The sequence below is a fragment of the Anopheles stephensi genome, chromosome X, assembly GCF_013141755.1.
Source record: "Anopheles stephensi strain Indian chromosome X, UCI_ANSTEP_V1.0, whole genome shotgun sequence".
NCBI classification, from domain to species: domain Eukaryota; kingdom Metazoa; phylum Arthropoda; class Insecta; order Diptera; family Culicidae; genus Anopheles; species Anopheles stephensi.
The window spans coordinates 18,584,842-18,611,531 of NC_050201.1; the positions used below are offsets into that span (position 1 = coordinate 18,584,842).

General features: G+C 43.8%; 2 protein-coding genes across 4 annotated transcripts in view; both read right to left on the reverse strand.

Moving 5' to 3' along the window:
• Positions 1–1,399: 1,399 nt before the first annotated feature.
• Positions 1,400–26,690, reverse strand: part of LOC118512446 (frizzled-3) — a 39,465-nt gene continuing 14,174 nt past the window's right edge. Inside the window, exons 1-3 of one of the 2 annotated variants that reach the window (XM_036056922.1) lie at positions 11,763–12,160; positions 4,410–4,649; positions 1,400–4,344 (exon numbers count right to left, since the gene is read on the reverse strand). In XM_036056922.1, coding sequence (XP_035912815.1) covers positions 2,425–4,344; positions 4,410–4,415 — 1,926 coding nt within the window. In that variant the 5' untranslated portion in view covers positions 4,416–4,649; positions 11,763–12,160 and the 3' untranslated portion in view covers positions 1,400–2,424. Of the gene's footprint in view, positions 4,345–4,409; positions 4,650–11,762; positions 12,161–26,690 lie in introns of those variants that run through there. The other variant, XM_036056914.1, reaches the window with a different exon arrangement.
• Positions 13,250–18,544, reverse strand: LOC118512693. Of its 2 annotated transcripts, none has more exons than XM_036057508.1 (2): positions 15,658–18,544; positions 13,250–15,570 (listed from the first exon to the last, which is right to left on the reverse strand). In XM_036057508.1, the coding sequence occupies exon 1, from the start codon at positions 18,398–18,400 to the stop codon at positions 17,366–17,368; it is 1,035 nt and encodes a 344-aa protein (XP_035913401.1). In that variant the 5' UTR covers positions 18,401–18,544; the 3' UTR covers positions 13,250–15,570; positions 15,658–17,365. The 2 variants fall into 2 exon arrangements, with proteins under 2 accessions (XP_035913401.1, XP_035913392.1); XM_036057499.1 differs by having other exon boundaries at positions 13,256–15,586.

A 26,690-nucleotide genomic window follows, 5' to 3' on the forward strand; every position in this document is an offset into this window, starting at 1 on the left:
AATTTGAAGATTCGAAAAAAAAAGTTTTATGAAATATTCATAGTTTAATAATGCACTAATTCAAAGAGGCCTCGATTTAGTTTCCAAATCCTTTTTTAATTTTAACTGCTAAATCATAATTATTAACTTTTACAATGGTACAATATTATTTTTATTTATTTATTTATCTATTTATTAATTATCACGGCTAGGAGCCGTATTGTCAGCACCGCATGTGCTGACGAAATACAAATGTCAAAAACAAAAAATTCACAAAGAGATTACCAAGGCATTTCCTCCCCGGTATTGTGTTGATGGTAGTGTGGTGTGTAAACGGATCATCCTTCCGTGTATCGGATCCGGGGAATGAAACAAAACTAAACAAAAAAAACAGCGTTTTGGACAGCACAAAGATTTGCCTCTGTATAGTGTTTCTCAAACTGCCCAGCAGTGATAGCCCAAGCTCGACCAAGCCAGCACCGAAATCAAAAGCTATCGGCGAGTTCCCGTCCGTAACAGCAGGGTCTCTGCTAAATGGTACAATATTATGAAACATTTTTTTCCCAACAAAGTCAACGGCGTTCATTATCAAAATAATTTACCCATAGAAATATTTCAGATCGTCGATCCGGTTATCGACGAGACGCGTAATGTGAAACCCGGAAAAAAGAAGAAAAAAAGCAAATGTTTCTGTTCATACGGTTTTCTACGATTCCGGCCGTTCCGACGGTTCCGACGGTTCCGACGGTTCCGACGGTTTCGACGGTTCCGGACGGTTCCGACGGTTCCGACGGTTCCGGACGGTTCCGATGGTTCCGACGGTTCCGACGGTTCCGACGGTTCCGGACGGTTCCGATGGTTCCGGACGGTTCCGGGCGGTTCCGGACGGTTCCGGACGGTTCGATTGCACCTACCCTTCGGAACTGGTTCCAATTTTTGTTGGTCCCTTTCGGAACCAGTTCCGCTTGATTCTCAATTTTACCCATCACTAGACGAGACACGACAATACACAATACATTGACATAAACTTATCCTCGAAAATTTGTTTACATTTTTTTGCATGGCTATCCTCGAAAAATTTATCGAAGCATAGGTTTTTGGAGGATAGTGAACTTTTGTTTATTTACATTCGATGAACATGGTTCCGGTTAATTTTATGAGCAGGGTTCATTCAAAATGTAAATGTAATGTAAATGTATGTACAAATTTTGTTAGAACCTTCCAAAACTTCACCGTCTAACTTCAAGCCGGCCTATGATACTATGGTTGTGAGCTGGATCAATGAAGTTATACCTATCGAAGATTGGATGTGGCCGTGAGAAATGGAATGCAGCCATCAATCGTGTTTCCCAAAAACGGATTGGTGATTACCCTTTGTGACATTGAGAAAGAATCTCAACCAAAAGAAGAACATCTTAAGTTTAAATTAAGAGGTTTACAAATGATTATTTTATTCAGTCTCGGACTTCATGTTAAATTACATTCATTTTTTGCTCTGCTTTCCGGCTCACGCATTACAACAGATCGCGCGACATATAAAAGGTCCTCTTTCTAAGAGATCTTTCGTAAATTATCCCTTCCTCTAGAATCTTTCACTCACTAATAAGGTTATGTAGTGTGTATTTACTTGTGTAACTAACTAAGCTTTCATGCTGAGAATATATCGAATGCGATTAGTCGTACGTACCAAAGGGTACCCACCTGATGGCATTGAGCATTGCACGTACGAACACCAACCGAAAATGTAACTTTTCTATAGAGAATACTATACTATGGTTCAAAATGAACTGATTTTCAGCAATAATATTTATTTGCTTGGTACGCTAAGTGTTCTCTACCTTAATTAACGTTTCAGTTGAGTTGTAATGTACAGGTGCAGCAATGGCTAAATCTAAGATTCGCTATACACACTTTTCCGGTGAAAAACTTTGTACATAAGATATCGTATTGAAAAATCAACTAAATCTTCTTCAAAACTATGCTCTACGGGTTACCATTTCTGTTCAATGTACATGTTTCGGTTGACACCAAGTCCCTTTCGACTGGTTGCCTCTTACAAAAGAATCTTACAATATTTGTTGTCCATCATCAACACATTGACAATCACGACTACTTCAACTAGGTCCTGAATGGCTTACATCTAGCCTTATGTTGTTTTTTATGTAAACGTATTATTCAACCCTGTGGCTGTGGGAAAGTGTTCGGCAATCATACTTAGTTTAGAACAAATTAGATTTAAACCCACCATTTCACTGGCGTGTTATCACGTGTGTTTAACATTATGATAAATAATGAAATACCTAATACTAGATCTAAATCGAGATTTAAAACATACACTATAACACGGAGAAACGAATCGTACAAACTAGTTAAAGCTTTTCGTAAAGTGCACCATTCTACTTTTGGCACTATCGGTGAACCAAAAAAGAATGATAGCAACCGGGTTTAAATACGGGTAATCATAGACATAGGGACGGCCCGAAGACTGCGATGAACTCGTACTGGGACGTAACCACCGTTCGAAGCTATTCCACCGGAACTGCCTGCGTAAGGTGACCGTTGTCCCATCTCCGATTGGATTGATGCCACCGTGTCATTTGGTGGCCGCATAGCGACACCATGCTCGGACAGAACACCGCTTCCAGATCGATAGGTGTAGCAAACTTTCTGCGACGTTTTTGCCTTTGATTTATCTGTACGGCTACGATAGGGACTGCTGGTTGTGCTTCGGGACGAGCCTCGATTGGTTTGTCGCCGATCACTGATGTCTTTATAGCGGCCGCTGAGAAGCTGTGCCTCTCGCAACATTACGCTACTATCGTCCGGAGCTTGGCGGCCCTCCCCGGTACGCCGGACACCGTTACCAGATAACGCACCGCACTCATCTAATGACCCTCCAGGTTTAGAGCCACCTTTCAGTAACATCAAATTGGTAGTGTTATAGTACGATGGTTGAGTAATTTTTTTCGCTGCATTAATGTCCGCATCGGATGGCTGGCGAGACCATAGCCAAACGCCAACGAAGCCACCGCCTATCAGCGTAAGAACCAAGCGCAACACAGTTGGCAGCAGGGAAAAGTGTGGAGGCCGCTGTGTAACACACCCCTCTCCAGCTTCGCCCGCTGGGCACGGTTCTAGCTCATGATCCACGCGTTCCAACATCATGCAGATCGTTGCGGATAGGGCAGGAATAAGGTAGCACACGGCAAACATCAATACGCGGCCGAACACCTGGCCCAGATGCGGTGCACGTTGGTTCCAGCAGAGGCGTAGTCGAGCGAGAGCGGCCAGTGCAAAGCTGACCAGGGCGGCACCTAGCAATAGCAACAGTAGTACGGGTAACTCTGTGAACCCACGTGCCGTACAGAAGCCGGTTAGCTCAAAGCGTTGGATGTGACCCCGCAGTAGCGCACCGATTGGAACTGCAAACGGTACGACCCAGGCTAAAACATGAAACAGACCTGATTTTCGCTCGAGCGCCTCACATGACCACTGTTTGGCAGTGCTCAGGTACCAGCAGAGTCCGAAGATTAACCACCAGGTGCTGGCACTCAGCAGTAGATAGTGCTTGAGAATGTAGTACGCCAGACACTGGGACGTGATCGAGCAGTCGGATCGGGTGGAGCTGGTGGTAGTTGTTCCGGTTGCAACGGAACCAGCTTCACCGGTCCCGGGAGTTTCCAGAAGCATCATCTCAACGGCAGCTTCCAAGCGACGCGGGCTATGCAATATAGTTCGTTCCAGATAGCACAATCCCAACAGATTGTAACATAGTGTCATGAACAGCACCGGACGGTCCGGGTACTCCAGCTTGGATGCTTTTGCCCAAAACGAAACGAGCGATGTGAGGGTGAAGATGAAACAAACCGCCGACAGGACAAGTGTCCACAGCTCAACCAGTTCTTTCTGGCGCTGGCTGTACAGCGCATCGATGGTAGGACCGCATCTTGGCACGCACCGATCGTACTCGAGGCTGTAGTTGGCCGGGCAGGGATTACGCGATGTTCCGACGATATTCGAAGAAGTGATACCGGGTAGAGCCACACTCGGCAACAGCAGAGAATTGAACCGGTCCGACCAACTCGTACTGTCGACGATTCTCTGTCCGGGACTAGCTCCAACCGAGACAGATCCTACAGATGAATTTGCGACACCAACACCAGCAACACCGGTCGTAACACCAGCGTGTTGCAACAGCGAGGTAAGGTTTGAAATGGACCATCCCTTCACGACGGATTCGACACTGTCGTGCGTAATGAATGGTGTTGGGGAACCGGCACCACCACTTGCAGGCACCGATGGATGATACGACGGAAGGTTATGACCGGTACGGTGTTTGATGCTCCCAGTTGCATCGGATGGTACCTGTATAACAAAAAAGTGCAAGATAAGTAACACATTCTGTGAAGAGAAGTAGAGAAGACACGTACCTGCATGCATAGCTCGTGCTTTTCGGGTTGGGGTAATGCTTTACAGTCCAGATAGGCCGGCCAAAATTTGCTGTGTTGTGGTTCGCTAAAGCAGTCCTTACGCACTTGCTCACACAACGATCGACACGGGTGTACTGGGCGTGGTGCAGTTGGTGAACAGAGCGGGAAAAGTGACGAGCAAAAAAGGAAAAGAGCTTGTTTTGAGCAGCCGGAATCTATAACTGGTCGCAACGAAGTGATCTATAAAATTTAAAAGGAAAAAACCGTAAATATGTATGTCTAACTTGTTGCTTGATTTTTTCTGTTAAGTGAATTTATTGATTAGCTGTTAGTAAATGATGTTAATTTCAATAAAATTTAAACTTTACGGGTATTTCCACGCGTGGGAGGTCACCAACAGCTTTCTAAACCTTGCATAACGCTTTTGAGATTGAATAATTTCGTGTAAAATATAGTATGACGTGACGAGGATGAAATTGTGTTCCAACAAAGACTCTTCTTACGATAAATATATCTATCTGCCGCTCATCACAGAAAAGTAACGTATGCATTGAAAAAAAATTAGACCGATTTAAAAAATGTTTGAGCTAAAACATATTGCGGAGCGATCTTCTCAACTATTTATATACAAATATACAAATATTCCTCTTCCTTGGCACTACAACCTCGAGAGGTCTCGGCCTGCCATTTCTTGCTCTTCTGTGACTGAACTTTACCCGTAGTAGAGTAGCCAGCCCTACGTACGGGGAGACGGTCTGGATGGGATTTGAACCCCGGTCCTGCAGTGTTAAGACCGGCGCTGTTTTCGCCTCGGCCACCGGACCGTCCCATACAAATACAAATATTACCCACTTTTTAAACAGATATACTACTATAAGTTTTTCCCTGAGCCAAAACGTTTGAAACAGTTTAGCTCATTTTGTTGATTTGATCGTCCAACGAGAATTCGGGTGAACATCTTATCACTTCAAGAGAAAGACGAAAAAATCCAATGGTTAGTAGATTACTTTCAACCTTCATTGTAGTGTAACTGATGTGACACACCGAAGCTTTATCACCTGGAAGCTTTGTTGTTAAAATGGTTGGTTCTTGGTTTTAGGACGCCCATCTAGACAATGAAAAGTATTCTGGATAAGGAAGGTAAGGCATTTATTAGAAATTATGTTGTCTGTGTGACAATCACAAAAGCCACTCTTAGCTCTCGGTGCTAGTCAAAAATAACTTTGCTATGCTAGGTGCTTTGTGATCGAAGAGACTTTCATCAGATCTGAGTAGCCCAAACGTCTAACTGATATATTTATTTGTATATTTAATCCATAAAAAACTCTACACCTTCTTGGATTTAACAATGTAAACTTCTTGCTTAATTATAAATATAGCTTCAGAAACTCACAATCCTATGATGTATGTTTTAGCATGCCAAGAAGAAACCAAAAATATAGACATGTCTAACATTGAGTCGTTGGCTATGTTTTAAGATCTTCGACAATCAATCCCAATCAGATGGTTGAGAAACGGGGTACACGGATAAACATTTTGGGCAACAACCTTGGTGCATCTATTTCGCCTATTTTATCATAAACAGTACCAGATAATTTCATATCCTGTATTTTAAGAATTGAGCGGCCCGATGGAAGATGCGACAGCAGCGCCAGTTTTCATACGATAGGACCGGAGTTCAAATCTCAACTGGGCCATTCCCTCATAATGAGGACTGACTATACAACTATACGTTAAAAAAGTCTAGTAAGCCAAGAATGGCAGGCATGTCCATGTCCAGAGTTGTTTAGAGCAAATTGACATTTCTCGACCTGACATAATAGTTTCTAGGTCATCGAGAGGTAGGGTATTGAAAACAGTAATGGAAGCGTCGGAGGAGGCGCCGGTGGTGGTATCGCTTGCGATTTTTTGACGAAAAATGCAACCAAATATCGTCAATCCTCTGTGGGACAACATTTGATATGCGAAGATGACCCATAAACTAGCGAAATTGCTCAAGGGACTGAGAATCAAGGCTGTTTGTTCATGTTTGTAGCCCCATACCATATGTTTTTGTAAACAAACTCTGACATAACTCGACTAAAATGGCGCCCCGTCAAATCGATAAAAATTCACCTTCTAAATCAAAGTGAGTTGAGAGGAGGTGTCGGAATAGCGATTTCTCGGTCAGACATCTTGAAAAAAAATTTGCATCCCCGAACTATTGGTTGATCCGAGATATAGGATCGTTCTACATTTTTGCCGATCTGCAAGCAAAAATTCATCAAGAGCACAGCAGATCGAGCTCCATCAATGTATGCTAGAGATCGCTTGACCAACAAAGAATGCTTGACCGCAGCTTCTTTACATTTCAGTCAAGTAAACGTCAAATTTTTTTCAAGATGTCCGACCGAGAAATCGCTATTCCGACACCTCCTCTCAACTCACTTTGGTTTGATCCAACAGCCAATATATCCAGATAATATTCTAGTATTCGTATTACGTACTAGACTACAATAAAGAGTCGCTAAATTCTTTTGTCATTCGTTTTAGGAGTACAAGTGTCTATGAGGCCATTTTAAGTAATTATTTTCTCATAGTGCAAATGAGATGAATCGAGAATAGTAATTTTCTGTCCAAAACAATACGAAGGCCAGAAACACTAAAAGAACATTTACTCTATTATTTTTAAGTTCAGCAATACATGTAATGTTGCATGTTATATTTACGATGCGTTTTTCATTTGCCTCTCTTAACATTATAATAATATTTAATACTATAAAAAATTACGACCACCTAGATATGAGGAAGACAATAGCATAACAGAAGTATGTTATAAAAAGTAAAATTTTAAATAATAATAATAATAATAATAATATAAATAACAATAATACAAAAGAGAATAAAAAAATGATGGCATATTAGAATTTGTCATTCAATGTTAACTCCAGTTTCTTTAAGAAAACTCAGCAGCTTTTCTATTTCATTTTGATTGTTTGACAGTACCACCTCGATATGATGTCCAATGACATGTTTATTCCTCCAGCGCTATATCCGTAGCAGTCAATAAGAAGATGTTGTACTGTTAATTCCACTCCACAAAACGAGCAGATTAAAGGAGACTCTTTTTTCAATCTGTGCTTGTGAGTCAGACGCGTGTGGCCAATTCGCAGTCTCGTGATCACCCTTTGATCATTTTGGTTCCGGTGGATCGGTCCACGGTGCTGTAGATTGTTTGACGATTTTGAAGTTCGTGAGTGGTGAGGTGTTCCACTTGTTTTTCCAATGTTTTTCTAACAACCTTGTCCACCAAACTGATGCATCGGCTCTGGAGATGGGTACTTCGACAAGTTCCTTAATACGTCTACCTTCATTAGCAAGTTGGTCTGCTGTCTCTTTACCTCTTATTCCACAGTGTCCCGGTATCTAACAATAGACGATCGATCGGTTTTCCGAAACCGAATCAATCGCCTCCAAGTGGGGGTTCCGTATACTGCCTTTCTCCAAAGCCCTCAAAACGCTAGCGCTATCTGTGAAAATAACGTTAGGTCTGTCGGTGACTGTGGTTTCTTCTGATGCTATGGCGATGGTTATAGCTGTTTTAACCATCTGTATAAAACTTGTGAAAGATCTCATATTCTTCAGTTATGAGCTTTCGGAGGTGTTGCATTGCTTTTTGTTTGTTACCTCCCGCTCCAAGCAGTCTATCTAAGTCTAGTCCAGTCGACGTGCGGACTGTTACTAAACCAATATCTGGCGGAGTTTTTGATGAGGTGAGTGATTTTTGGTATGTTTTGACCTGTCAGCTGTTTTAACAGATCGCTGGATCGTTCAAGAAAGGACTCTGGTTTCAGACCTTTTTCAAAAAACCTGCCAGCTGCATTGACCATTTTTAATGCTATAACACATACCAAAGGTAACTGACGACTCTCATATAAAAAAGCATTGTTTGGGCTCGTTATAAAAGCATCTGTTACTTTTTTTTAGCGGATTGGTAAAAAGGAGTCAGTTTGCAGCCAAAGTTATTGTTGCCCATGGTGAAAAATTCAATACCATATAGTAGCTTGGGTATGAACCAACAGTTGAAGATATTGATAAGAGTTCTTCTAGACGATCGCATTCTTCCGCAACCTAGCTGCAGAAGGTGTAGCCTTCCTTTGATACTTTTTTTATGTGAAGGTAGTGCTGACAAAAGTTTAAACGAGAGTCTGTTACAATTCCAAGAATTTTGGCTGATCTTACATTTTGCCTGATGGTTTGTTCTTTAATGTAGGAAGCAGAATATTTGGATGTAGTAGAAGCTTCATAGAAATGCTGTGCAAAAAATTCTGCTACACCTGATGGATTGGTGATTGGGCCATTATTTGTCACAAGAGTTGAAAAAGATAATTGTCTCTTTCCTGATAGGCTATTGACCTTTTTCAATACGTCCTTGCAAGACAATGATGGGTTTAGACATTTGACAAAATTATCCCAGCTTTCTTTTTTTTTGCTTTTTCTATTTCTACTTTGGCTTTCTAATTTGCTTCTCGATACAGTGATGCAAGATATGGGGCATTTGGATGTTTCTGTATTTTGCTAGTTTTCCTGAGTTTTCTTAACGCTTTTCTTCTATCTGTAATTGCCTTTTCGACTGATTTATTCCAATATGGAACGTTTTTTTTTTTTGTTGGATTTTACCAGTCGATCGTGCAATGCTCTGTTCGGCTGCTTCAATAAGTATGCTGCAGAAGGCTTCAACTGATAGCAATGTCGGCTCGGTAATAATATTGTCTATAAAAATGTATAACTCGACCAGTCTGCTTTACTATATTTCCACCTTGGTCGTATGGACATCATTGAGGTCATTATAAATAAGGATAGGGAAGTGATCATAACCGTGCAAATCTTTTTCTACTGATACACTAAATGATGAAGCAGAGCAAGTTGAACGCAATGATCGATGCAGGATCCGGTATCATCACTTGGAGATATTCTGGTGGGAGTCCTGTTGCTTTAAGTCTGCAGGTTGTTTAAGTTAAATATATTTTCCAGTATTTTTCCTCTATTATTGTTACGCGGGTTATTCCATCTTGTGTTAGAGGTATTTAAATCGCCTACAAAGGCTATAGGACCGTTGATTTGATAAAGGGTTTGTGTTAGATAAACAGAAAGTTCGTTATTTGGATCTAACAACTTGCAGGTATGTATGTACAGACTATTGTCATATCGAAAGGTACTTTAGTTGAGATTGCTTATAGTGGAAAACTGGATGAAAAATTGAGATTTTTGTATGGGATATCTTTTATAACCGGGGCGGTCCTGTGACCGAGGCGATAACGTCGCCGGTCTTCACATGGCAGAACCGGGGTTCAAATCCCATCCATACACCCTCCCCGTACGTAGGGCTAACTACTTTGCTTCGGGTAAAATTAAGTCACTGAAATCCAGAAATGGCAGGCCAAGACCTCAGGAGGTTGTATAGTGCCAAGGAAGAAGATCTTTTCTAACCCCGAGACAAACGCTGTGTTGTAATGTTGGTTTCTTGTTGAAGGTTCAATCGTAATTATTTTAAGTTTTGTGATGTAAAATTTAGGACATATGATTGATTTCTTGCAAAGCAATGAAGTAGGGATTGTATTTAAAAATAATAATTTTAAGTTCGTCAACATTGTTGTTCATACCTCTGATATTCCATGAGATAATGTTAGGTGAGTGATTCGGATTATTACTTAAGTGATTTGTTATAGATTAAAGAGGAGTAAAGCAAAGTTGCACAAATCAGAGGTCCTTTCCGTGTAGAGAAAAAATAATGGATTTTACGGTTTTTTTTTATCGTTTTCTCGTTTTAACTTTTGTGGTTTCAGTATCTGCGCGTGTGTTTGGTTTTGTTTCGGTAGTGATGTTCTCTTCAGTGGAATAGGCTGTGTCTACTTTTTTTTGTGCGACGGTTAACCGTTATGACAGTCTTTGTTATGGTATAATTTGTGTGTGTTTGCTTCGTTAGTTTGATTTTCGTTATCTGAACTATCGGAGTTGACGGATTCTGTATGCGTGTTAGATTTGTGTTTAATGGTGTTGACGTATATTCTACGTAGGTTATCGCGTTCTTTCAGCAATTTTGCTGTGTTGTTGCTCATCTCTTCCATCTTTGCTTGTAGTGATGCAACAGCTTTTGTCAGTTCGATTATCTTTCGCTTGGTCTTTCGCCGATTCTTGCTGCACGTGCTGCAGTTATTAGTTGATTGATTTGGTTCCATTTTTGAAAATGATTTTGGCTTGAGCAGTTGTCGATTTTATTTTGATAATTGTTTGTTCGTTTATGTAGGATAGACAGGATCTGCTCAGAGAGGTGTGATTACCGAGACAATTTTTGCATCTAGTAAGAGATGAACATTCTCCATGCTCCCTCTCTCCACAGTTGATGCAGCAATTTACCTCAGTGCATCTGTTTTTGGTGTGTCCAATGATCAAGCAGTTTGTGCAAATCATCGATCGATGATAGTAGGTTCGAGTTTTTGTAACTAAACACCCGACTCGTATCTCGCTGGATACTGCAACAGAGTCAATTTTAGGAAAGAGTTGGTGGGCTTGATTTCTCCATTCTCTTTTTGCAAAAAACGCTCCACAGAGATTACTATCTGCTCTTTCATTTCGCTCAAAATTTCATCATCAGAGGGACCGTCCAAGCTGTTACATACGATTAGGCATTGAACACTGTTAAGGTGTGGGTGTGGTGCGTTAGTTACTTCTGTATCATTTGTTAGTTTTTTTAAACTTTGTAGCTTATCGAATTGCGCACGACTCCGGGTTTTGATCAGCAGTTTTGTCCCTTTCTCTAACGGTGTGCAGGGCTCTATGCTACCTGCGTGGCTACAAAGGCTTTTCTCAATTATAAATGGGTTTTTGGGCACAATTTGCCCTCATTTGCGCTCAAAATCTAGAAGAGCAGTTGTCCCCTTGAGTTGTCAGGATCCATCCATGGTGGTGTTTGACGCTCTCGAATATTGGATGGGGTATGTGGATGGCCTCCCCAGGCCGGGCCTGGCCCTCCCATGGTTAATGGGATGCCCTTAACTCTAATTTACTGTATTTCACTTACAATATGTTCCAAAATATGTGTATTCATTATGATTATACAAATGCTAGCGTTTGCGCGAGTTAATAAACCTGCGTTGTCAACACAGCATTTTCTAGTGTTGTCAACCACCACCGGCCACTGCACTGATAAATTGCACCGATCAGCAAACCGTGTTGATCGTCTGACCTAGTTAACGATTGCAAAACATGCAATAGCCGAATCAGCAATAGTCATCAAGAATCGTCAATACCTTCCCCTTCCCCATCCAATTCCCAAAAAGCAACTTGTATGTAAATCAAACTTAATAAACTCACTCCGATTTTGATCGCAGAATAAGCAAGTCCCGATTTCCTTCGTCTGTGTCCGAACCCAATAGTTTTAATTCGCGCCAAAAGTTGGTATCTCCTTTGCTGAAAAAATATAACACTCTTCTGACTTTAAGATTCACTCTGTGTGTCTCTTTCACTCGCGAATACTGAACACTATAGACCACTACTACACTGATGTTCAATGCGCTGAGAGTTTAACTATTGATCACGCACTTTCTCTCTCAGTGCTCCTCTATCCAAAGTACGTCTGTTAGCCACGTAGATTCGCAGTCGACTGAGCAATGCATATAAATAAAACAAGTTATACGAATCCGTTATAAGATAAGAAAATGAAACAACTCAATACTAATTGACAAAGATCAATGTATCAGCACCGTGTAGATATAATTATTACATGAAATCAAAAATAAACTATCTAGGATACAGGAACGCCTGATGGTCTAGAATCGGGTGATAAAAACATGTCCCAAGTTTCACTGAATATTTACGATGACCCTAGTACGATGCAAGCATTTCTTCTTGAATTTACAATCTGCTATGATATGACTAGTACATTCTGAGGCATAAACAATACATTATTATGAGAAAAGCAAAACGTCCATTTGTTACATAATTCCCGCTTTTCTATTCCAAGATTATGTGTTCAATATTTGGTGTAAAAACTACGCGAAAATAATTAAATCGCGTATCGCTCACAGTGAAATCAAAACCAAGTATATGCCTTAATCGGATTTTCTAAATCAAAACATATACGCTTCAACTTCAACAGATAAAATAAACACTAAATAAGTTGAGATATTTGAATAACATTATTACTGCAACTGAGCAGAGCATCCCCGCATTTTGACTGGTCACTCACTCAACAGGATTCTTTCTTACTGTTCTCCTTAACGTAGAACTTTCTTTCTTTTAATTCTTTTTAATATTGTTATGGTGTAAAGAATAAGATGTTTAAAATTTCCAATCCCCCTTCAACAGCAGCATCTTTACCGCATTTTCCGTTTAGATTCGCACTGCTGTCTGAATTGTATGTGTGCAATGCACATGCAAGCACGCTGGACAATCATTTCTGACCATGAGCAAGTAAGAGCGCTAATTTCAACGTTAGTCTAAATGATTAGCGTCATTGAATGCAGGACGTACGCTTAAGCTCTGACGGGCTTCAGAATAACCGCAAAAAAGCCGACTCGAACTATAGACGTCTGTCTCAGACATGGCCACACTGGGCCGGCACAGAGCGCCTTTTTTCCTTTCCCTTCTTAATTTACACTTAGCGAAAGGTGGAGAATGATGTATTATAATAATGCTATTTCACCCTACCCCCACCAAAAAGAAACCCAACCCTTCGGGGCTGCTCCAGACGATGGTCTCTGCTCCGAGCCAGCCATGCCTTAATGCTCAATTCTCGCCCCGTCTATAGACAGCAAAATGGAATCGAGAAACCAGACCCATAAGTAAGCTGGGGAACGCAGGCTGGATGAAACCGTTGCGGTTGCGGTGAGCTTCTCATCCACACCAGCTATCCCAAGTCCTCTGACTAGTTGATGATAATGCCTGTGCTCTGAGTTGCGGCACCGCGTCGGCGGCACAATTCTTTCATCTTGTTCCATCATTCCCGTCATTCTCCTTTTGCCGGAGGACTTACCGCATTCTACCTTCACAACCTTGTCTCAGGTCAGCCCGACGACCGTTCGTCGTTTCGTACGGCCGCACGGAGCACTCCCGGGCAGAGTGGAGTAGTAATTCAAAGCATTTGACCCACCGGTGCAAGAGCCAAATATGAGTGGGGATAGATTTTCACAACGAAAACCCCGTAATTTTTATTTGAGTATTATTCTGCGGATAATCATTGAAAATTAAAAAAAACTGGCTCTATTCGTAGCAGGATTCGTTTCGTGCGGTAGAAGGGGTTGGTTTTTATTGCAGGTTGACTACGCTTCCCGATTACATCAACTAACTAAATAAGTTCCTAATGAAGGTGACCACTCATGAAAGCCATAAGTTGTGGCTGTTCGCAGGACATACTACACACTTAAGCGCAAATCATCCTTTCCAGTGTGAGTTGATGACTTCAAACAATTTTGCAAGGTAGAAACGCCTATAGTTCATAGTCTTCAATATACGAAATTTATTTCTGTAATTGCTGGCACTCTCACGTCAACTTCGTCATGTCGGGAATGAATCTTTTATATGCAGTATTCCCGAGTGCCGATCTGCACGGTTGTGACGAGAGTTTCTCCGGTGTCAATTTTTTCCGCCCTACCCTTAAGCACACCGGGAAGCACCCGATCCGCCGCTCTCCTTCACCATTCTCTGTATCGCTATGATCGTGGACGCCGTCGTCATGACTCATGCCTTCCTTTTAGATGCCTGATCGCGGTGTAATGATGATGAGATGATGGTCTATTAAGTTCAATTATTATAACACCAACCAGCGGATTCGAGATCGGTTCTGCAACCGGTTTCCAGTTCCTTGAGGTAAAATCATTCTGTGTGTAGCAAATCGTTGTATATATATATATATAGCCTACAGTGCTGGACGATTAAAGAAAACTAACAATATTTTGTAACAATGGAAAAATTTAGGTTTATGGTACCGATAGTAAACGAATGTACAAAGCTTTTTTTTTGTAAAACTTAGTTGAAGATGTTGTTTTAAACGAGGATATCACTGCATCAATCAAAGCGGCTCCGAATAATCTTTTGTCTAACTATTTTGGTTCATAGCAAAAATGCGTTAAACAACAAAGTAAGATTATTTCTGGTGAGCGCACCAGGGATAAAGTGTCCTTTCACGGTTTGCAGAAGGAAATGTCTCTAAACTTACGATGGAAGGTATATGTTTTAAAATTTAGTTTTAAGCAATACGGCCAGCCTGTCCTACATGAATAAAAACTAAGATTATTCATCAAATTAAAAGATTATATACTTTTTTTGTGTTCAGTGTATAATCCTATCAAACTCATCTCATATCAATCTTTCAAATGAGTTAAATAAATTATTAAAAAAGTCAACTTTTTAATGTATAATTTAATGTATTACATACCAGGCGGTTCTATTGGAATGTTTTTTTGTTAAAGTGTTTACTTTTAGAAGTTTGATTTTAATGCAAAGGTTTATAAATTTTACATAATAAAGAAAAAATTTCGACTAACTAAAATACTTTCGGAAAAAAACGAATCATGTTTGGCTCAACTGGATTGCTAGTAGACGCATTTTTCGCATTTTTATTGATTGATAACAAGAACATTAAATATGAATATGACCTGGCCGTTCTATATAACCAATTAAAATCACAATATGATTAAAATTCAGAGAAAAAATAAATTTTAAAGTGATTTAAACAATCGCGCTCTCCATTAACTCTCTCATTCAGTATCGTACGCGACATTGATTTTGTTTTTCGTTTTTTGTTTTGATTTTTTATATTTTTGTATGAAAATGTTAAAGTGACACTGTGAAAATCATGCCAAACAGATTCTCAGCAGGAAAATGGCTAACCGTCTAGAAGCAATATTACACATATTACAAAAATTTAAATAATAGTTTTCCATAAATAAACAGATATCATGATATTTTTATTGTTTTGTCCGTTACTGTATATGTAATCTACATCTCTATATATGTGTATATATATGGCTGTTTGTGCTATTACGTTTTTGCTCGTTTTCTTTGCAAAGTGCTGTTCTGTACCGTTCGCATTTAGACTTTCCTACGTGTGTATCTTCGGTTGTGTCTGCTTCCTGCTTCCTCGGCCATTTCGTTTTATCTTTTCTCCTTATAGAACGGATCGCTGTCGAGGAATTGCCCTTAGGGAAAGATGAAAGAGATAAAATAATGATCTTACATCGCTTCCACCTATTTGATACTTTTTCTATACCTTCTTTCGCATGGAATTCATCTTTGAAGTTTTGTTGCTGTGGTTGCTGTTGGGTGGAATGGTGCATGAACCGGGAGTTGGGAAAACAGATTTTTGCCTTTCGCTCCATTCTCGCGGCTCGATCGTTGATCGACAGGGGTGGGCAATATCCAACCCGCTGGCTGAGTTCATCTGGTCCGAAAGAAGATGTTAGTGGGACTCGCAAAAAAAAAAACCCAAGATATCGTCATCAAGGGTTCACCGACTGTTTTTAGACTCAATCTTTGTTTAAAATTTTTCGATTGTCCGATTATTTAAAATCGGACAATTTTTTTATTGACTAAGGTCAATATAAATTGATCGATTTGATTATTGAGATTATTGAGCTTATTAGCTTTGCTTAACACGCAAGCATATAAAATTTAAATATATGCAAGAAAGTCTCTTCATTGAAAACTAATGACAAACTATGGCGTCTGCGTGTTTACTATCTGACCTTTTTTGAGAAAAGTGTTGCCGACCCCTGGTGTAGTGCTCATTGATCCCCCCAACTCTTCCCTTCCCGCCACCTAGTAATTTCCAGCACCCCACCGATTCATGCACCGTTCACGTTTCACCGATTCGCTGCAGTCTCGCATCCTTGCGGTCCTTTTCAAAGGCATTTCTCTCCGATTGCTTTCTGATGGGTTGTGTGTATTTTTTCAACCCTTTTAATCAATAGTTCTTCCTATGGTTTATTGTCTTGCTGCTTCTCCCTCTGCCCTCACATTCTCAAGCAGTTCCCTTATCGCAGCGTTTCACTGCTCGTGGGGTTCATTTAATTCCGATCAGTCGATGCTACCCCCACATTCCCAAAAGATTAAACAGAAATCATAAGAGTTTCGAGGAGGTTTCCCACGGGATAAGCTACTTCCAAAAGTCTTGGCAGAGTTGACGTGAAGATTCACGCGGAGGCAAATATTGTGTATAAAAAAACGATTAATACAATGCTGAGCGAGATTTTTATACCGTGGAAGATTTAAGCCTATGTAAAACTGTATGGACACACATGGAATCCTCGTGAAACTCGAATTAATATTTGTTAGACGTTTGTATATTAGTTGATTCGGACCTTTGTATGTTCTAGAAACGTTTCTTCTATCAAACTGTGGATCTTCCTGTACTGTGGTGTGTAGGACCGAACACTAAGCATGAGTCCACGGGATCATCAATGTACCTTGGATGTTATGAACCCAAGACCAAGACCTCGTTTTGGTTTCGGATTCGTTTTGATTCCGGAATCGTCTTGATTCCGGAGTCGAATTGGTTCCGGACTCGTTTTGGTTCCGGTCTCATTTTGGTTCCGGACTCATTTTTGACTCCGCGCTCCAGATTCCCGTTCTGCTGCAAATGTATGTCGTGCACACTGTTCTGCGTTATCTCCTCTCTTCTTTGTCCTTACCAGACGGTTGCTTGGTGGTATAATTTATGGGTAGAATTTTGGAGACGCCGGAGATTTTCTCTTACTTTCGCTTACTGTGTTTCTTTTTCATTTTGCAGCGGCTGCTTACTCGTCGTTGGCTTTGCACATCTTTTTTTCTATTCTTGCTCGGTAAACGTTACAATTTTTTCTTCTATTTTGTAATAGCGCACCAACACATACATGCGCACACCGCTTTGCAGTACATTCGTGACAGATTGTTTTACAGGATAGTCTGGCCGTGGTAAATTTGTTTGGGTGCATAAACCTTTAAATGATTTTGATTATGAAACTTTCTATTATGAAGTTTTGACTGATTGATTGTTTAACATGGGCAGATAATGATTTTTCGGCTTTGGTAATGCCAGCAACACCTTGCTTTGGCAAGATCTTCATATGGCTCTGCACATACAGCCACACCCAAGGAGCTCCAAGACCCCGAGATCCCCTCCCTCCCCTCCCGCTGCACCTACCCCTGAAAATGCGGTTGAAACACCGAGCGTAACCGCTGATGTCGCAGAAGAACGAGACAGCATGAAGGACCGCAACCCCCAAGAGTCGACGCTGATGATGCTCGAACCGTCGCAAAACAGCAGCGAAACTACAGGCTGCGTTAGCAACGGCGAGAGAGTTGCATTTGTACACGAAGAACCAGCACAACGTACATGCTCCCATCAAGAAAATGGCCGTGAAAATACTGTCAGACCTCGGCAGTGTTGAATGGGAGCTACTTTCTTGGAAACTGCGGGCAGAGAGAACTGAAAGAGTGCTGAGAAACAATGTGGCATCGGGACCCCAGGCTCCGTCCAAAAGGGGGAGAAATCTCGGCTCCCCTGAAGTACTTGAGGAGCAGCAGAAGCGAGTAAAAAGCGAAGCTGGTATGGGTAAAGTAGCAAACAGTGACACAGCGGACGCTGCAAGTACTATTGCCACGGCGAACCTACAGATATCAGATGCAGATGAGTCCACATAGAGGAGCCTCATAGAGGAGTCTGTAAGCACAACCGGACAAGTGAGGGTGCTGAACCGGTCGGAAACGGTAGAGTGCCGCGATGTTGACATTGAGACCAAGGCAGAACAGGTGGTATCGGCCTTCAGGCAGCAATTCGATTGTGGAAGCACCCTCTTGGGGGCGAAGCTAAGACTATCATACAACGGTACGCAGACGGCATATATAAAAATGCCTGGGGATTTAGCAGCGAAGGTGGTACGTGCTGGTACGTTGAAGGTAGACTGGTCCAGTTGCCCGGTACGGATCCTACCGCCTAACAGGAGATGATTCCGCTGTTGAGCAACAGACCACATCTCCCGCGATTGTAAGGGACCTGATCGAACCGATCTCTGTCTCTGTTGTGGAGAGAAAGGCCACCAGGCGCGCAGCTGCCACAATGCCTCGAAGTGTGTACTTTGTGCTCCTGGCGTAAATGCACACAAGACTAGTGGTCTTTGTGCCCAGCGGTGACAAAAGCGAAATCATGGAGATAGTGCAGGCCAACATAAACCACTGTGAGTCAGCGCAGGACCTACTGTGGCAGGCGATAGCGGAAGAACAGGGCGACGTCGCGGTAATCTCCGAGCCGTATCGTACCCCGAAAGACAACAGCTGCTGTGTAACAGACCGGACAGGCCTGGCTGCTATCTGGACGGTGGGCAGATTCCCCATACAGAAAGTAGTCTCGCACGACTCGGAGGGTTTCACCATCGCCATTGTGAACGGGGTCTATTTCTGCAGCTGTTACGCATCACCCAGCTGGGAACTGGAGAGATTTAACACAATGTTGGACAACCTCGTTGATGCTCTTGTAGGGTGCAACCCAGTCGTCGTTGCCGGGGACTTCAACGCTTGGGCGGTTGAGTGGGGTAACCCGAGTACCAACAGCAGAGGGGAAGCGGTACTCGAGAGCCTCTCCAACTCAATGTGGTGCTGGGCAACGTTGGTAACACTCCCACGTTCAGCAGAAATGACAGAACTTCTGTCATTGACATCACGTTCTGCAGCCCAGTGCTGTCACGACACCTGAATTGGCGAGTGAGCGAGGCGTATACCTTCAGCGACCACCGCATGCTTCGGTACACCATCGGCAGAGATCACACTCCACTGCAGACACCTCGGGCATCAGTCCACGGCTGGAGAACGCAATGCTTTAACGAGGAGATGCGCTACACACTGGTGGGTTCCAGAACGTTGTGAGTGCGTTAGAGTTGAGAGATGCACTCTCCAAAGCATGCGACGCTACGATGCCAAGAAGGAAGTCTCCCAAAAACACGCGCCCTCCGGATTACTGGTGGACCGCTGCTATTGCGAGGCTCCGGACCAAGTGCATGAACGCTCGAAGGCGACTACAGCGGAACAGGTGCTTGGCGAGCAGAGAACAACTGAAGGCAACCTACGTTACGACAAGGTCGGATTTAAAGAGGGAAATTAAAGCCAGCAAAAGACGATGCTTCCTCGAGCTTTGCGCTGAAATCGCTCGGAAGCCCTGGGGATTCGCATACAAGACGGTGATGCGAAAAGCTAAAACTCGCAAGGAGCCCGTTGAGAGATGCCCCGAGAAGCTGAAGGGAATCATCGCGCAATTATTCCCTGAACACGGACCCTCGCAGCTGAGCTTTGCCTTCAGTACCCCTGAGTCCGTACCAGAACCGGTAACCATAGACGAGGTCCTGAAAATAGCCGAGCGCCTCAAACTGGGGAAAGCCCCCGGACCAGATGGGATCCCCAACGAGGCAGTCAAGACAGCAATGAAGGCATACCCACAAGTTTTCCAGGCCATACTGCAGAGCACTCTAGCTTCTAGTCAGTTCCCGTCGATATGGAAGAAACAGAAGTTGGTACTGATACCCAAACCAGGTAAACCTCCGGGTGACCCGTCGGCCCTAAGACCCTTGGGTCTCATAGACGGCCTGGCCAAAGTTCAGGAAATACCAATCTTGGACCGCCTGACTGCCCATGCCGAAGGGCAATACGGCCTCTCAGAACGACAGTTCGGGTTCCGAAGGAAGCGATCAACAGTCGACGCGATACTGGCAGTGCTTGAAAAGGGCTATGCCGCGTTCCAGCGGAAAAGGAGTGGAGCACGCTTTTGCGCAATCATCACGATAGACGTGAAAAATGCCTTCAACAGTGCCAGCTGGGAGGCAATTGCGGCAGCAATGGAGCGAATGAAGGTTCCCCCGTACCTGTGCAGGCTGCTGAGGAACTATCTCGATGTACGCATGCTGCAGTACGACACAGCGGAGGGAATCAAGACCGCTAGCATCACGGCTGGCGTACCGCAGGGATCAGTACTTGGTCCCACCTTGTGGAACGCAATGTATGACGATGTCTTGACCCTCGCGTTACCTCCAGGAGCGTAAGTAATCGGTTTCGCGGACGACATCGCCCTCACCATCACCGGCGAATCCGTCGCGGAGATCGAGATGTTAGCGACCGACGCCGTGGGACGTATCGACTCTTGGATGAGGACAGTGAAACTGCAGATAGCACATGCGAAGACTGAGTTTATCGTCATTAGCAGTCATAAACGGATCCAGAAGGCATCGATCATGGTTGGAACAGAGTACATTGAGTCAGTCAGACACCTCAAGTACTAAGGGGTCACCATTGACGATCGCTTGAAGTTCGACGAGCACCTGAAGCAGGTCTGCGTAAAGGCATCAAGGACGGCAAACACACTCGTTTCATTTATGCCCAACATCGGTGGACCTAGCAGTAGTGCCAAACGACTACACACCTGCGTAGCTACCTCTGTGCTGAGATACGGAGCCCCAGCGTGGGCACACATCCTGGTGCAGAAACAGCACCAAGCTGCTGTCAACACAGTACATAGGATGTTGGCTAAGCGCGTCACCAGCGCATATAGGACGATCTCCTATGAAGCAGCGTGTGTTATCGCCGGCATGGTGCCTATCTGCATCACATTGGCAGAAGATCTGGAGAGCTTCTGGAATGCACGTACGGGGGAACCTAACGCCGGTAACGCAAGGAACACCGCGAAAAGGAACTCGACGAGGAAGTGGCAAGCTGAGTGGGACAGTTCCGCGAAGGGACGGTGGACGCATCGCTTGATCCCTAGCGTGGCAGACTGGGTTGGGAGGAAGCACGGAGAGGTCGACTTCTATGTTACGCAGTTTCTCTCCGGCCATGGCTGCTTCCGAGCCTATCTTCACCGGTTTCGGCACGCTTCATCGCCTCGTTGCCCAACGTGCGTTGACGAGGATGAGACAGCAGGGCATGTGCTGTTTGAGTGTCCGAGGTTTACGGAAGAGCGACAGCAGCTAAACAGCAAGTGTGGCAGAGAAGTTTCCAGTGCAAATCTGGTGGAGTCGATGCTGCAAAGCACTGACCTGTGGGAAGCTGTAGCAACCATGATGCAGGAAATCGGGACGAGACTCCAACGACGGTGGAAGGAAGACCAACGTGTTGGTCCCTCATAAGTGTATCTGTGCTCCGTGAATAGTGTTGTGTTCGTGTAATGTATTGTTACCAACTTTGTAATGTGTAGTTTTTCCGTGTGTGTATTGACTAAGTCCATTGCAGAGCCCCACTCATGAAGTAATACCGCGAGGTGATTCCGTGAGTGGTGGCAGCGACACTGCGTAGCCAAGGAGATTTTTTTACATGGGTAAGAATCCCATTGCGCCCGCTGGGTGTCAAGAAGATTTTAAACTCCTTGTCAAAAAAACATACACACACACACCTACGGCAGCCAGCCCCAACGGGCTTGTACCAGAGTCGACTCGGTGAATCAGCAGTGATACACAATAGTGCTGTGTTTGAAGGCTGGCTATTTGCGTTTCGTGTAAAGTAGAATAATTGACTGTTCGTACGTGCTAGCAACAACAAAAGTGATCGTCCTTGCATGGAGAAGTGGCGTTCTTTATGTTCAATATGATCCTGTAATTTTCGTCCGTTATGTGTAATAGTGAACACAAATCAGCGGCTGCCTTTAACGTGCGCAATTGGTTTAGTGGATCCGGTAAAACATCGCGTAGTATACCATCTCTCATTCTCTCAAAGAAACAAGAGAGTTCGCGCTCTCCTTGTGCTTACGTTTGCCGTTAAGCACACGCACACGAAAATGAGTGAACTAGATAAGGCTAAGTTCTTAATAGATGCCCCCCCCCCCCCCCCCTCATGGGCACTCATTTTTGCTACTGAGTTACCCAAAAGGGTATATTTTTCAGATTTTTTTGTGTAAGTATTTATTTATTTATTATTTTTAATTATCATAAATAATTATTACAACGATTTCTCACACTTTTGCTTAACTTTTACATAAATTTAAGGTAACTCAGTAGCGAAAAGTGAGAACCATTAGTGGGGGGGGGGACATCTATTAAGACTTTAGCCATAAAAAGGGCTGAGGCCGGCCATGTCAATGTTCGCAGAAATGTTGTGATGATAGAAGTTCGCGACATAAATGAGGTGACAACTCCGGAAGTAGTTGAACGTGCGCTGCAAGCACGTTTAGAACTTGGCACAGCTCGCCTTGATATAAAAATGAAGCCAGCATTTAATTGGCAGCTAAGCATGCGTTGCTTGTAGCGACATCGAGCGAGATAGAGATCGACTGGGCAGTTTGCCGAATTCGCATTCTTTCGCAAACGCGAAGGTGTTTCCGCTGCTGGGAGTTTAATCATGTCATGCGTGACTCTAAGGGCCCGGATAGGAGAAGGCACCAGGCTCACACTTGTACCAATCCAGCGGTATGCCTTGTATGTGCTCTGGGAAGCAACACTCACCAAATTGGAGGACCGTATTGTCTAGCAGCACAAAAGACATGGAAGTAATTCAAATAAACCTGAATCACTGTGAAGCTGCACAGGACCTCCTGTGCCAAGTAGTGGTAGAGGAAATGGGCGACGTCGTGCTCAATTAAGAGCCGTACCATCCGACTGCAACAATAACTGGGTATCTGACAAATCAGGCATACCTGCAATCTAGGCCGTGGGAAGCTTCCCAATTCAAAGACAAGTGTCCTGTGCGTACGAGGGTTTCGTCATAGCGGAAATAACCAAGCTGGGAGATAGAGAGGTTACATAGGATGATGGCCAACCTCGTCTTACAGCTCAGTGGGCTGAATCCTTTAACCATCGCTGGAGACTTCAACGCTTGGGCAGTTGAATGGGACAGCAAGCGTACGAATCATAGGGGAGACGCGGTTTTGGAAAGCCTTGCTCGACTGGACGTAGTCTTGGGGAACTTTGGCACCACTCCCACTTTTGACAGGAACAACAGGACGTCGATTATTGATATTACGTTCTGTAGCCCCGTCCTGGCGCCAAATCTGAATCGGCGAGAGTGTGAGGCGTATACCCTCAGCGATCATCGAGTTATCCGGTACTCCATTGACGAAAGACAAAGACCACGGCAACTGTCGTCAACAAACATTCAAGGCTGGAAAACACAAATGTTTAACGAAGAACTGTTTAAGGAGGCGTTAACATTGGGTGGTTTTTGGAGAAGTCCAGAATACTCCACAGCTGGTAGCTGCCCTGTCCACAGCATGTGATGTCACGATGCCTCGAAGAAAACCACCTAGGTGTACCCGAGCTCCAGTTTACTGGTGGAATTCGTCGATTGCAAAACTCCGGGCTGATTGCATGGCAGCCCGCAGAAAAGTATAGCATGAGAGGTGCCCGAGCAACAAATAACTGCTGAGAGACGCCTATATTAAGGTCCGATCCGACTTGAAAAGAGATATTAAGGCGAGCAAACGGCGATACTTTCTCCAACTCTATGCAGCGGTAGCTCAGAAGCCATGGGGGTCTGCGTTCAAAATACTAATGGGCAAAGCAAAAACCCATGAACCTATCGAGCGCTGCCCCAGTAAGCTCAAAGGCATCGTTGAGCAGTTGTTCCTAACGCGTAACTCTCCGGTACTGAGCCTCGCTTTCAGCGTCCCGGAGTCAAAGCCTGAGCCGATAACCCATGACGGAATCCTGAGAATCGCAGAACGCCTCAAGACAGGAAAAGCACCCGTTCCGGAAGGTATTCCCAACGAGGTCATCGCCGTAGCCATGAAAGAGTACCCTTAAGTGTTACAGGCGATATTCCAGGCTACTCTACTTTCTGGCCAGTTTCCGTCGATGTGGAAAAAGCAGAAGCTGGTCTTAATACCAAAGACGGGTAAGCCACCAGGTGACTTCGTCAGCCATGAGACCATTAGGCCTTGTCGCTACCTTTGAAAAGGCACAGGACATACCGATTCTGGATCGGTTGACTCAATTCATGGAAGGCAAACATGGTCTCTCCGAGAGACAGTTCGGTTTTCGGAAAAAAACGCTCCACGGTTGATGCAGTCCGTGGCGGTGCTCGAGAAGAGCTATGCAGCATTTCGACGATAAAGGTCCGGTTCCCGCTACTGCGGCATTCTCACCATAGACGTCAAAAACGCGTTCAACAGCATGGCCGCATGCTGCAATACGACACGGAGGACGAAGTTAAGATGATAAAGATGACAGCAGGTGTTCCACAGGGATCAGTACTTGGTCCCACCTTGTGGAACATTATGTACAATAATGTACTAACCTTGACACTTTCTCCAGGAGCCTAGCTTGACGACATCGCCCTGAGAGTAACAGACGAGTTTATTGGGGAAATCGAAATGATAGCCACGGATGCTGTCGGCAGGATTGACGAATGGATGAAATCAGCGAAGTTGGTTATTGCACACGCGAAAACAAACGCGAAGCAAATGCGTACCGCACTATATCCTACGAAGCTGTGTGTGTGATTGCAGGTATGGTACCTCTATGCTTCATCCTCGGGGAGGATCTTGAGAACTTCTTATCACGCAGTGCCTTTCCGATCAAGGCTGCTTCAGAAGCTACCTGCACAGGTTTCGTCACAATTCGTCTCCTCAATGTCCTGCATGTCCTTCGGATGTGGAAACAGCGGAACATGTTCAGTTGCCCAAGATTCCGAGCAGAGCGTCAACAGCTGAACAACCTGTGCGTTATGGAGGTGACGCGCTTCAACCTGGTGCAGTTGATGCTACAAAGTAGTGTTCAGTGGGAAGCCACATCAACGACGTTGCGTCTGATACTGATGGAGTTGCAGAAACGGTGGAGGCCTCCCCGTACGTAGGGCTGACTACTTTGCTACGGGTAAAATAAAGTCACAGAAAGCCTAAAATGGCAGGCCGAGACCTCTCGAGGTTGTAGTGCCAATGAAGAAGAAGATAAAGAAGAAAAATCTCAAGTCGCCCAAGTCGGGTGTCTAGGAAGATTTTAAACACCTTGTAAAAAAACACACGCACACACATGCGTAGATACACGCACGTGCAGCAATCTTATCAGCAAGAGTATGTTTTTCCATTAGCCGGCTGTCTTTGCGGTTTCTCACATATTTTCGAATACCTGCTTTCGCTTCTATCCCAACCATCTCACAATATAGGAACGTGCGTTGGTATATGTTGTCTCACTGTTTGAAAAAGCTGGTGGGAATGGGCGAGGAGTGCAAAAGGGAGGGGGAATCGGTAGGAGAAACGTGTACCAAAGTATGTTCCACTTAACATACCGCTTCGCCCGGATCTTAATGATTGCCAGTCGGAAAATGGTTAGAAAATCCTAACAGAGCAGGATACCGAGCTGTACCTCCGCTGTATTTAATTAACATTCGGATTAAGAAGCAAGACAAATAAGACACGTAAAAAGTAAAATAATAAAAATCTGCAACTACCGATCGATTGAGGATAGTGCGATCAATGGGTATTTGGAGGGTTTAGTTTATAGTTTCACTGCTATTACGCTTGGGGAATCTTGTGTGTTGCTTCCGTCGAACACATCACTCGCACCAAAAACTTCCCAAAAGGTGCATAAATCCGGATCATTTCTAGCTGCAAGACAACGAACGGCTTCGATGTTGGAGCCTACAGACGGGAAGAATAAAAATCGAGAAACGAGACAGCTTAAACGCTTTGTGCGGTTGTAGGAACTAGGGACGTACACCGAATGAAGTAGAAAGATGAATAAAAAATTAACGAACGCCGGAGAAGCAATCCATGGCGCAACTATTCGATACACAAGTTAATTCGTTCGTGAATGCGCTTCCCGATGTGCTTTGGTGTGTATTTCTGCTTGTCTGTTGCGTCCGACTACGCAGCAGTAGAGCACTTACCGCTCGAACTGGGGTGGTTCTCAATACCGGGACCAAGGGGCACTTTTTCGCTTATCTGACGCACATCGCCAAAAGAACCTCGAAAAGCACTCACTCTAATCTAACCGGTAGAACTAGCGCCGCCACTATATGGAGGACTTCGTATTGCCCATCAACTGCCCACCTTCCTCCGACAAGTTCGTACTTCCAAAATTGGATGCCACAGAAGCAGAGCTCCCCCTGCGAGATACGTTTGGAGGTTTTTTGTTTTGTTTTGTTTCACTTCGATACTTCTGTGCTTTAAACTGCGCTTTTTTGTGGATGTGGATACGCGTTTTGACTGGAGAAAACAAGCAATGCGAGAGGATGAAAACATATTTTGTTTTAAAAAGTAACATCAAAGTAAAAGTAACACTATTTGCATGCCATTTCATGTTTTGTAAAGTTCTGATCCTGTGTCTATAAGCTACCCTTCAACATCTCTATACAGGT

Coding starts and splice junctions, on each gene's coding strand:
- LOC118512693 (XM_036057508.1), bottom strand. CDS start 18,400: ATGTGGTCTGTTGCTCAACAGCGGAATCATCTCCTGTTAGGCGGTAGG.